The 12,975-nt window shown below is 34.8% G+C and overlaps 3 protein-coding genes across 3 annotated transcripts; 1 reads left to right on the forward strand and 2 right to left on the reverse strand.

Moving 5' to 3' along the window:
* Window positions 1–344: 344 nt before the first annotated feature.
* Window positions 345–4,413, forward strand: LOC107480500 (uncharacterized). Its single transcript, XM_016100651.3, is given in 10 exon segments — window positions 345–930; window positions 1,004–1,462; window positions 1,542–1,729; window positions 1,809–2,105; window positions 2,476–2,980; window positions 3,064–3,084; window positions 3,087–3,416; window positions 3,419–3,517; window positions 3,636–3,823; window positions 3,949–4,413. Coding segments are annotated over 10 exon segments (2,889 nt in total). The 5' UTR covers window positions 345–428; the 3' UTR covers window positions 4,249–4,413.
* A 40-nt stretch (window positions 4,414–4,453) lies between these two features.
* LOC107480502 (protein MET1, chloroplastic) lies at window positions 4,454–6,827 on the reverse strand. The gene is made up of 7 exons (XM_016100655.3): window positions 6,324–6,827; window positions 5,932–6,038; window positions 5,739–5,833; window positions 5,488–5,564; window positions 5,193–5,313; window positions 4,957–5,016; window positions 4,454–4,875 (listed from the first exon to the last, which is right to left on the reverse strand). Exons 1-7 carry the CDS (start codon window positions 6,725–6,727, stop codon window positions 4,735–4,737), a joined length of 1,005 nt encoding a protein of 334 aa, XP_015956141.1. The 5' UTR covers window positions 6,728–6,827; the 3' UTR covers window positions 4,454–4,734.
* A 601-nt stretch (window positions 6,828–7,428) lies between these two features.
* On the reverse strand, window positions 7,429–12,155 carry LOC107480501 (probable serine/threonine-protein kinase PBL16). The gene is made up of 6 exons (XM_016100654.3): window positions 11,573–12,155; window positions 10,276–10,589; window positions 9,975–10,110; window positions 9,654–9,790; window positions 9,015–9,138; window positions 7,429–8,059 (listed from the first exon to the last, which is right to left on the reverse strand). Exons 1-6 carry the CDS (start codon window positions 11,634–11,636, stop codon window positions 7,668–7,670), a joined length of 1,167 nt encoding a protein of 388 aa, XP_015956140.1. The 5' UTR covers window positions 11,637–12,155; the 3' UTR covers window positions 7,429–7,667.
* Window positions 12,156–12,975: the final 820 nt, after the last annotated feature.

Below are 12,975 nucleotides of genomic sequence, written 5' to 3' on the forward strand. Positions count from 1 at the left end.
AATCCGCTTTATGCGCGGGCTAAATGTTATTTTGTTATAAAAATGTAAGATTTAGATCCTCTAAAGTTTGAATTTCACTTTAGAGAGTAAATTGTGATTTTTTTACCCTTGAATGATTTTTCTTTTATATTTATTCTTGGTCCTATATATGAAATAAATAGTGAGAGATTATATTTTACTCTCTAAAGTGAAATTCAAACTTTAGACGATTCAAATCCAAAAAGTATTGGTATTTATCTATTAATAATAATAGTTCCATCTTTCTTTTCTAAAAGCTAAATAATCTTGATATTTTTTTTGTTCATATTAGCGAATTCTACTTAAATAATCTTGGTAGTTTGCATCAACAAATAACTTGCTCTCACTTCCCTCTCTGGGATTTAAGTGAGTTCTAAAACTATCAAAAAAAAAAAAAAAAAAAAACATGGATGGAGGTGGCCAAGCTTCTAGGCTTGCCAGCACTTTTGTTTCTCTTGGTCCTTTGTTTTCAGCTGATAAGAAAGTTTGTGAAACTGGGAAAGAAGCCAAATCTTCATCTTCCCCCTGGAAGCTTAGGATGGCCGATAGTCGGAGAAACCTTTGAGTTTATGCGCGAATCTAAGAAGGGAAACATGTCAAGGTTCACACTAGAGAGAATGGACAAATATGACTCCAGAGTGTTCAAGACTTCATTTCTTGGAGATCCAATGGCTGTGTTTTGCGGCATGGCCGGGAACAAGTTCTTGTTCAGCAATGAGAACAAACAAGTCCAATTATGGTGGCCCTCTTCAATAAGGAAGCTGTTAAGGACATCTCTGGTTACTAAGATTGGTGAAGATGCAAAGTTGACTAGAAAGTTGCTATTGAGCTTTCTTAGTGCAGAAGCACTCAGGAATTTCGTGCCCAAAATGGATAGCATTGCTCGGAGCCATTTAAACACACATTGGAAAGGTAAGAAAATGCAACCACTGCTACTCTTTTTTATTGAAACAAGTAATTTAAGTTCATATTTATAATGTTGAAGGAAAGGAGCAGGTGATTGTGTATTCCACAACACAGCTATACACATATTCATTGGCTTGTTGCCTATTTTTGAGCATTGAAGACCCTGCCCATGTATCAAAGTTTTCATCCAAGTTTGAAGGGCTTGTGAAAGGCATGCTTGGCTTCCCCGTCAACTTGCCCGGAACAAAATTCCATCAAGCCGTGAAAGCCGCAGACGAAATAAGGAAAGAGATTAAAATGCTTGTAAGGCAAAGGAAAGTGGATTTGGAAGAGAAGGCGTCTGCATCACCTAGCCAAGACCTTTTGTCACATTTGCTTGTCACACCTGATGCCAGTGGAAGATTCATGCCCCAAGAGGAGATCATTGACATCATGCTACAGCTGCTTTTTGCTGGCCACGACACTTCTCGGTCGGCCTTATCGTCTATCATGAAGTATCTTGGCGAAATGCCTCAAGTTTATGAACAGGTTTTGGAAGGTAAGGTTTGCAGCATAATCCTTGAACATGTTCCAATTTTATATAGGCCTTTGCTGAGAAGTTTTTGTTTTGGAGACAGAACAACTCGACATAAGCCGAGGGAAAGGGACAGGGGAGTTGTTGCAATGGGATGATGTTCAGAAAATGAAGTATTCTTGGAATGTTGCATCTGAAGTCATGAGGCTATCACCACCTGTTGCTGGTGCTTACAGAGAAGCAACAGGGGATTTTACCTTTGCTGGCTATACCATTCCTAAGGGCTGGAAGGTGAAGCTTTTCTAAACTCACACCATCCTTGCCATTTACATTTTCTAATTCATCATTGCAATTTCTTCTTTTCTGACAGTTGAACTGGACCACTTTCTCGACACACATGGATCCGGCACACTTTCCGAATCCCAAAGTTTTTGATGCATCGAGGTTTGAAGGGGAAGGTCCTGCACCCTATTCATATGTTCCATTTGGAGGAGGGCCTCGAATGTGTTTGGGACTAGAGTTTGCAAGGCTAGAGATACTTGTGTTCATGCATCACATTGTGAAACACTTCAAGTGGGATTTGGTGAATCCAAATGAGAAGTTTAAGTATGATCCCTTGCTTGAGCCAGAAAATGGACTTCCAATTCGGCTTCACCCTCGCCCTGTCTAACCAAGTTGTCATCTGTTTTGTCAAAACTTATTTGGATCTCTCTGTACTCAGCAAATACTCTATTTTTCATAATGCTATTGTTTAAGTTTATGGTAATATTTTTTGTTGAATGATGTATACAATGGCAATTTCTATGGCGGCTTTTGTTAAGTTAGGGTCCACAATTTAATTTTTTTATTATATAACAACCAGCTGGACAATAATTTATATTAATATCCTGCTATTTGTTTAAATTCTACTACCACTAACCAGTGACAGAATTCAAAAATAAATGAGATAGACATAATAGTAAGAGTAAGATAACTTGCCTCTTCAAGTGTTCATTTCTCATTTCATATAGCTGAGAACAACATAAACTCATCCATTGATTATGGAGGTGGTCAAATTTCTAGCATTCCCAGCAGCTTTGACACTCTGGTTCCTTTGTCTTCATTTCATCACGAAAATTGTCAAACTTAGAAAGCATCCAAATCTGCATGTTCCTCCTGGAAGCCTAGGATGGCCTGTTGTTGGAGAAACCTTCAGCTATTTGCACGCAGCTAAGGGCAGAAACACGGTGCGGTTCGTGTGAGAGAGAATGGGAAAGTATGACTCAAGGGTGTTCAAGACTTCATTTCTTGGAGAACCTATGGCTGTGTTTTGCAGCCCGGCAGGGAACAAGTTCTTGTTTACCAATGAGAACAAGGATGTCCAGGGATGGATTCCATCCTCGGTAGCAAAGCTGTTAAGGTCCTCTGTGGTTAACAAGGTTGGTGAAGATGCAAAGATGGCTAGAAAGTTGCTCTTGAGCTTTCTTAGTGCAGAAGCACTCAGGAATTTTGTGCCAAAAATGGATACCATTGCTCAGCTCCACATAAACACTCATTGGCAAGGTAAGAAAAATGTCCCTGAAACAAAATGATGGCTAATTAAAGTACAATTGTTTTTACACTTTCTATTGTTTACAATTTTGAAGGAAAGGAGCAGGTGGTTGTGTATTCACAGTGCAGCTATACACATATGCATTGGCTGCTTGCTTATTTTTAAGTGAAGAAGAATCTATCCATGTGTCAAAGTTTTCATCAAAGCTTGATGAATTTGTGAAAGGCTTTGCTTGGTTCCCCGTCAACTTGCCCAGAACAAAATTTCGTCGATCCATGAAAGCTGCAGATGAAATAAGGGAAGAAATTAAAATGCGTATGAGGCAAAGCAGAGCTGATTTGGAGGAAAAAAAGCCATCACCTACCCAAGATCTTCTGTCACATTTGCTTGTCACACCTGATGCCAGTGGAAGATTCATGACTGAATCCGAGATTATTGACAACCTGCTGCACTGCTTTTCTCTGGCCACGACACTACTAGATCGGTTATATCATCTATCATGAAGTATCTTGGCGACCTGTCTGAAGTATATGAACAAGTTTTGAAAGGTTTACAACAAAATCCTTCAACATTTTACATTTTTTCTACTGCTATTCCTGATAAACCTTCTTGTCCAGAATTTAGATAAAAAACAAATGTTGAAGTTTTGTATTGTCTTCATGCCAGAACAACTCGAAATTAGCAGAGGGAAAGGGACAGGGGAATTGTTACAATGGGAGGATGCTCAGAAAATGAAATACTCATGGAATGTTGCATCTGAGGTCATGAGGCTATCCCCTCCAGTGAATACTAATTTCAAAGAAGCAATAAGGGATTTTAACTATGCTGGCTATACCATTCCTAAAGGGTGGAAGGTATGTTCTTTTAAAAAGGTTTGCTAAACTTTCATCACTCTTCATTCTGGGGTTGTACTTTGGATGTTTACAAGAATGTTGCATGACATCATGAATTTTAAACCGAGCATCATGTTTTCCGACAGCTGCGTTGGGCCACGTGTTCAACACACATGGATCCAGAATACTTCCCGAATCCGGAAGCTTTTGATGCATCAAGGTTTGAAGGGGAAGGTCCTACAGCCTATTCATATGTTCCATTTGGGGGAGGGCCTAGAATGTGTCTGGGAATAGAGCTTGCAAGGTTGGAGATACTTGTGTTCATGCATCACATTGTGAAACGGTTCAAGTGGGATTTGGTGAATCCTGATGAGAAGTTTAAGCATGATCCCTTGCTTGAGCCAGTAAAAGGACTTCCGGTTCGGCTACACCCTCGCCATGTCTAGCCGAGCACCTTATTGGTTGTCACCTGACTGTTTGGATATATGTCTACTTGGCATTTACTCTATGCTTCAATAATGCTATTGTTTAGAGTTTAGGGTTTAGGAATTAGCTTCTACAAATATCAATAACAAAAGATATTTGGGTGAAAAACAGAACTATTAATAGGAAACCTTGTCACACAAGAAATAAAAGCAATAACAATTGAAGTTATTGATTCCAGAGAAGGACAATTTTATTGATCACAAATTTCTTACACATTGGCCTGATTATAACAGTACATAATACAATATATCCAAGCTATGGGGAAAAAATTGACTTGCAGAAGAAAAGAGAGAGACCTGTAGTTTACTATGAAGTTATACACGGCAAATAAAAATGTGAAAGATATCATATTGCTCTTAAAGCAACATCTTAGTCAGCTCCACTATATGCTTTGCTCCAAATACCGAATCCATCATTTTGTAATGGCAAGAATTTAAGACACTTGGTTATTTCTTACCAAAGCCAAAAAGAGATTTAATGGCATTGATGGCATTCTCATTGATAAACGATTCATCGAATCTTTTCACGAGTGGATCGAACTCCTCCGATGCTCTTACATTGGCCAGGTCAGGATCATTTCTGATTCTCTGTTGAAACAGCAACAATGTTAGGCAGCTCAGCTATTGTACGAAGAACTTTTATCGCATAACTTACAATAGGTTGATCACCTTGAAGTCTTCAAATCCAGCATTCAATGCTTCTTCAAGTGAAGAAAGTGCAGCTTGAATCTGTTAGGAAAAAGTCAATACCTACTATTATGCATATAAATATAAATTTGATAACAAAGAAAGAAGAGTATTAACCTGGGAATAAATGCACTAAACAAGCATAATCAAAGATCAAATTGTATGTTTCAAGTAGTGCAAGGCAATGCATATAATTTGTAATGTGAACAAACATGTACCTGGTTTAGCTTAGAGTAACAACAAGCTACATTATAACTTGCTACTGCTGCTTCTTCGGGTTCTGGTTTAGACCCCAAAACAGACTCGAATTTCTCCAGCGCTTCCTCATATTTGCCGTTCCTTCAACATTTAATCCAACAATAGAGTGCGTAGTAAGAATATCGACCAGAATATTCATCACTTTATCATATGTCCTTATTTCAGATACAATAAGAAAAGAAAGAAAGACTAGTAAACTAGACAAACCAAAGGGGTTATTATAAAGAACATGATTTTTGAGCAGCCATGTCTTACTTGTATAGCAGTAATCCTTCTCTCAAATCATTTTCTCTGCGCCCTTTCTGTTCCTTTTTCCTCATGTAGTTTTGCATCTGAAATTTTGACAAGTTTGATGAATGACTGTAGTTGTACTTGAAAAACCCCCCATGGAAGTAAAGTAGATATCTATCTATAGAAGAGAAAAGATCTTGCACACTAAAAAAGTCGAAAATTGAAGAGAAAGGTTTTCCAATTTTCCAAATTTAACAACATGACATTATACATACTTGAATTTCCCTGACTCTGTTACTGATTACACCAGAGTTCCTCTCAGCTCTGATAATCTCCTTCTCAGTTAATTCACCACCATAATCAATCTTTCCTGATGAATAGAGTAGCCCCAGGTCAGGGATCAGCTGGCAAAGTTTACAAGTGACTATTGGACACGGTGAAACAAACATGTGTACATAAAGAACTAACCATATCTCTTCTGCATTTTCATAAGCAACGGGCCAATTCTTTGGCGAATTGTGTACATTGTCCTTCCATACTCCGCGGCCGGCCAAATTTCAGTCCCAAAAACTGCACTGCAAATATTGAGCTTTTTCGTCACATATCAACCAACCAATCAAATGTAGAGTTGATGAGTTTTCAAAAGAATTTCCAACTTGGTAATAATGTAAGGGTTAATCTTAGGGGGGCATTGGTTAAGGATTCAAAGACACAAGGTTTGTCTTGAAATTTTTCTCCTTTTGGAATCCTAATCCTTAATTTCAAATGCAATACCAAAATCCACAACCACAAGTCTAAGAACTTAAAGCATATAAGATAAAAGTTGCAACCGAATTCAAATCAGAGAAGAAAGAACAAACCTGGTGGCAATAACTTTATCACCAACAGTGAAGACACCAGCCCTATCAGCAGCTCCACCTGGTGCAATAGCATCAATGTAAGTGCCACCATCTCTTCCCTTTGCAAATTTGATTCCATATGGCTGCTCCAGCTCTACTTCATACTCCTCATATTTCTCCTCCTCTTCGTCTTCTTGTTCTCCTTCTCCTTCACTCTTGGCTGATGATGCTTCTGACCCAACCTCAGATGATGCCTTAGCCACAAAAAAGAAGGGCTTTGACAAAAGGGGGTTTGAGGAAAAGTAAGAAACACCTGAGAAAGAGGGGTTTCTGGAAGAAAGGAACTTGGGTTTGGTGTAAAGAACTTGGTGGGTGGTTCTTGGCAATGTGAGTGAAGAGTAAAGAGAAGACGAAGACAAAGACATAGTTATTGTTTTATGGTTTAAGAAGATAATGAAGAAAGTGTGTTACCTTGTTAAAGGAAAGTTGGCATAGCATAGCATAGCATAGCATGCATAATGGGACACAGAGACATTAGGATGAGAGGTTGTGAATGTAAGTGAGATTGCACAGAGTGGTTCTAAACTCACCACCATCCATTCAGTTCACTAGTGTGCTGCCACGTGTATCTTAGTATGAGTTCTTAGAGACATGGAAGAAAAGTAATCAATAAGGAATAATAATAATTCTTTTTTTTTATTCTTGAAATTCCTTTTTTGTTCTTGGATGTTCTTGAGTGATAAATAACTAATAAGTATTTTAACAAGAGTTATATTTTACAAAGAGAAGTTTTCAAGTTTTCAGAAAAGGAAAGTCTTTATTCATTAGATAAATTATTGATATTAAATATCAAACATGTATTATATTATTATTGTTTTAAAAATCATATTTATTTCAATTCAGTATTCATATACAAAATTAACTATTTTTATTAAGAAAAATGAGCTTATTATAATAGCAAGGAATTAAGCTACGGAAGTCACAGAATATCCTGTAACTCAACAATCAGATATCAAATTATTTTCATTAATAATAATAATAAAACAAAACAAGATAGAGTTAAAGAAAAGCTGTTATAAAACCATCTAGGCATCCACTGATGATGAAAAATTCTTGTTGAGCTGCTATAACTTGTTTTATAGAAACTGATTATTTTATTTCATTCAGGAATCCAATTTCCGCAGTAGCACCTTCATGAACATTAGATACAGCAATTCAATTGCAGACGGCAAACATGTTAAAAAAAGAAGTGAGAGAAAAAGAAATGCCTATATATTTCTTGTTAATAAACACAAATAGTTAAGGCAAAACCTCTCCCTATGAACATTAGATGGAAAACCTGAAACAACCTAAAAAACAATTCATTCAGTGATTCTGCATTTTTCCTTTTCTTAAATCAGCTTCAGCAACTTCACTAATTATGGTCAATGTTTTTTGGATAGGGATCTCATTGTGTGCCTGCAAAGGCTCCAATGAGTCCACAATATCTCGCATTAGTGGCCGAGCCTTTGGATTGCGGTTCAAGCAATGGTAAGCAAGCATTGCAGCCTTGTGAACACCTTTTATTGGATAGTCACCTTCAAGCCTTGGATCTATGATGTTTAGAAGTTTCTTCTTCTCCTTCAGCAGAGGAAGAGCCCAATCTGCAAGGTTCTGTTCTCTTGCTGGCCTTAACTTGTCTAGCGATTTTCTTCCCGTCAGAAGTTCCAGAAGAACAACCCCAAAGCTGTAAACATCACTTCTAGGGGTCAAATGACCTGCACAATCGATCACATCATATTATTTTTCAGAGTTTAATTATCATGCACTAACATATTCTTTTGCCGCAACGATGGATCATGAAATTTTGACAATAGAGGCAAAATATACGTAACATAATAATAATTTTTATAATAAAAATATAATGTATACATAAAAATCAACTATTAAATTATCCATTAACCATTATATATTTGTATATAAATACATATGTTTAACTCATTTTTAATGCATACTTTGTATTTCAATATATATTTTATACGGATGATTATTTTTTATGTACATATAATAGGATTATTGTTATAATTATATTTTGTTATTATAAAATATGATTAGTTTTCAAAGTAAAACACTAAAATAGTAATTTAAATAATAATATATAATTTAGAATTCTATTTTTAGGTTTTATATCTTGAAAATATTGAGACTTTTTTTCTTAACAATACAATCAAATGTCTCTCTTTTTATATATATTAATAAACAATTATTTAAAAATTCACTTCTCATACAATTAGAAGCCAACTCTTATTGATATTCATAGTTGAAAAAGTTCTTTCAATTAATACAAATACTACAGGAAAAACTAAAGCTAATTTCAAAAGAAAATAAATAATACTCTTTCGAGTCGATTTGTAAGAAAGGACACCAATCTGATTTAAATTGAGAATTGATCATTCTAATGGACATCTAATATAAATTTTTAAAATTGACTATTAAGTACCAAAAGTTGGGTTAAAAATTATTGTGCGGTCAAATTCAATAATTTAATAGAGGCAAATAAATATTATTATCATATATACTACTCAAAAAAATTTTAAATTGCAGTGAGGGCAACTAATGTACATAGATCCATCCCTATGTTCTGGTGGGTGAAATTGAATGATAATAGTTGATGTGACAGTTTTTTATTGGATTTTTTTACTACTTCAATCAAATTGTATTTTTATACTTTACCTGTCATTATGTACTCCGGTGCAGCATAGCCATATGTTCCCATTATGCGAGTCGAAACATGGGATTCATCTCCAACTGGTCCATCTTTAGCAAGGCCAAAGTCAGAAAGTTTTGCATTATAGTCCTGTTTACGGCACATGCGAAAAAAGGAAAGGGGAAAATAATTAAAAGATGGTTAGTTTCATTTGATGTACACTATCATTTATACAAGAATTTCAGGCCTGTGACTAGTTTGTTTTGATCTTGTGATGCGTGTTGTTTGTGTTCAAGTGCATTTTTGGTTAAGCAGAACAAAAAGAATAGATGAAACAAGCACAAATCATAGTACAAACGAAAACGAAATAAAATTCTATGCATGAATCCTCCACTAAATCATGTTACTTGAAAGGTAGGTATACCGTATACATCTATTGTTTTGTCAAATTGAGAAACAAGACATTAATGATCACTGAAAAGAGAATTTGCTAAGCTGGATATAGATACATTCTGTTTTAACAAGCATGTGATGCTGTGATGACCTCACTTGCCAATAAATGGTTAAATAGTAAAATACTTATTGCTCCAATTTCAGCATATTTTCACTGTAAATAGAAAGTTCACAAATAAAATGGTATTTTAACATAAATCTATATTACTGACCAGGTCCAATAAAATATTTGATGTTTTGAAATCACGATAGATGACAGGTTTCTCTGCCTCGTGAAGAAATGCAAGTCCCTTTGCAGCTCCAAATGCAATCTTCATTCTTATGGACCATGGCAATGGAAGCAATATTTCTGAAATATATATGAGAAACTAATTAATTAGATATATAATAAAAATAAATAAATAGGTGAGTATAATCATTGGTCTGAATTACATTCTTAGATGTCAAATATTGCAGAACAGAACTTAGCTTTTACAAACATCAACAACAAAGAATAAAGAACACAAAATTTCAATGTAGAAAGAAATACTAACTGGAGAACAAATTGTTTTCGACACTTCCACGGGCCATAAACTCATAAATTAGCACCCTATGTTCATCTTCACAGCAGTATCCAATTAATTTGACTAGATTCGGATGTGATAGCTGCCCCAAAAATATGACTTCTGCCTAGAAAGCAAGCAACCAACCTCAAATCAGTGTCAGAGCAAACTAAGTTATATCCAGATAAGTTGATCTGCAGATGTGACCAATAAGCGACATTGAGACATCAAAGACGATGAAGGGAGTCGATATAAACAATGTAAGAGAATGGTTATAAAGAGTACTACTAACCAACCATTCTCTGTGGCCTTGATGACTGTTATCACCATCATGAACCTTAACAGCCACAGGAAGAGTAGGAAGACCCTGCCTTAACTCCTCAGAGATGAACCCTTTATATACACTTCCAAATCCACCACCCCCCAACACACGATCCGGCCTAAAATTTGCAGTTATTATCTTTAGTTCATCATAACTGAATACAATCAATGGATTCGCAGCTGAATCACGGCGTAATAGTAGGTTTTCCACTTCCTCAGGATTTGTTGGTAACCTACTATTATCATTCCTTTGTTTCATTGCCTTGTTTTCCTCTCTCGTTGAATCTATATCAAAAATCACAACAAAATAATGTACCCAAATTAAATTCTGCCAAACACAACATATTATCCACATGAGTAATGCTACACATCCAAGTCTTTTTATGAACCAAGTCCAATCAAGTTAAACAATAAGACTTGGAATAATGCTAGTCATAATTGATTTTTGTTATGTTAAATCAACTTGGTTGGACTTAGTTAATAAAAAGACTTAGATGTGTAGCATTATTCTATTCACATTTACAAATATTGCAACAATCACCATATTATCCAAATGCTATCACCATCACAACAACATTTATCATTAAAATAACAAATACTGCAGCTTTATTATGTAACATAAACTAGGGAGCGTAGGCAAATTAATTTGTATTTCATATTCCACCATTAAGAGACAGAGAAGACAAACACAGAGAAAAAGACAATTCAAAAGCAAGGGAATAAATAATTATTGAGAAAGCAAAGAATAATTTTTTAGATTTTTTAAAACCAACCACCAATTTTTCAATGAAGATAATACTTAACGCACTAAACTTTTGAGGTTTTCCACTATGATGATATCATCCAATTAAGAGCTACAAATTGAACCGACCTACTTTTAAAGCAGACAAAGGGAAAAGTGATGAGGACTCATATTCACAAAAAAGAATTTACACCCCAAGTTATTACTTTTTGTAAAGAGATACATATAACTCAGATATGCATATTCTTGTTTCCATTTTCTTTTCTTCTTCTAATGATTTGCATAATCTTTACTTGCCTACAAGTAAGACTATAAATGAATCTAACACTGTATTAAAGTAAGTTTCTTTCTTTCTTTTTCTTTAACAATAAACTGAACGCCACAACAGTATCATCATCATCATCAGATATATGATAATAAAAATAGAAGAAACATATACGAGAAAGAAGAAAAAAGATTATGATGTGATCAAATAGAGTTGGCTCCAATAGAAAAATAAAGGCAAGTTTTGTTATTGGATACGAACCTGGCTTTGCATTAGAAGAGACTCTATAATCTGAAGATTCCAACCTACACAAGCAATTCCCCATAGTACTACTATACAAAGCAGTTTTGCACCAACTACTATCCTTCACCTTCACCTTCACCTTCACCAGCACCCCATCTACAAAAATGGAAAAAAGACAGAAACTTTTCTAGTGTATATACGGAAAGATTCTGCCTTTTGTTTCACACGTAGATTTCAGACTAAGGAAGAGGCAGAGACAAGAGCAACAAAAGCAAACAAGGCCAAAGGGAAAGGAATGAAAAACATGGGCAATAGTTGTTTTATGACATGGATTGATTCATTCAAATGATGGTAGTGGGAATGCGAATGGGGACATGTTTGGTTTTGTGTTTTGGTGATGGAGAAGAAAAAGAAAGAAAGAAAAGGGGGAGGAAGAGTGGGATATAATTCAGTAAAAGCAATGATGGTTTATGAGTTAGTGAGTGTGATGAGGTGGTTGTTGTCTATGGAGGAAGATAGCATGGCATGGCCCCACACACCCACACAAGGAAACTCTCTATGCTTCTTCTTCCTCTGTTTATTTTTGTGCCTTCTTTCCTTTGTGCACTTTCTTCTTAGTGCGCTTATTACATCGATACCCTCCATATTTTATGTTTATGTTTAATTTCAGAAGGTCTGCTAGGGAATCAACTTGGACTATAATCAATTATAGTCAATTAATTAAAAAATATGTTAGTTATATAAAAAGAATAAAACAATTTTTCATTATCTTTATTTTTAAAATTTTAAAATTAAAAACAAAAAAATTATCTGAGTTAACTTATGCTACAGTTAATTTTCTAAAATTCTTTATTTTAAAATTATAATTATAAGAATTTAATTTTAAATAAAAAATTAGACAAATAGTTAATTGTAATTCTCACTTCATTAAAAAAAATCTAATTTTAACTTTTTGAGAAATGATAGTATCTTTTTCATTTTTTATAATATCATTATATATAAAATTTTTTAATTATATATTTGTATAAATTTGTAGAAAAAATGACATTATTAAAATTACTCTGCTAAGATTTTTGTTGTACTTCCAAATATTTTTTCAGCCTTAATTCTCTAATTCTCTTCTTGTTCTTCCAAATTCTGTTTTCATCTGAATCCATTTAATTTCTTACAACTTTCTCTTCTTCTTTCGCTCTTTTTATTTTTATTATCTTTCTCTCATTCTATTATTATCACACCCTCATTCATATCATGAATCCAAAAGAGAGATAAAGTCTACATTCAAACCCAAAGAGCATGAAAGAAGAGGAAAAATTGGTGTGTTTGTGACAAAGGAAAACTTTTCTAAAGAACTGGAGACATGTACTAAGAGTCCATTTGGTAATGTGTTTACTGGTAAGGTCTTTTCAATAGGAATTATTGAC

Source organism: Arachis duranensis, chromosome 3 (assembly GCF_000817695.3).
Source record: "Arachis duranensis cultivar V14167 chromosome 3, aradu.V14167.gnm2.J7QH, whole genome shotgun sequence".
NCBI classification, from domain to species: domain Eukaryota; kingdom Viridiplantae; phylum Streptophyta; class Magnoliopsida; order Fabales; family Fabaceae; genus Arachis; species Arachis duranensis.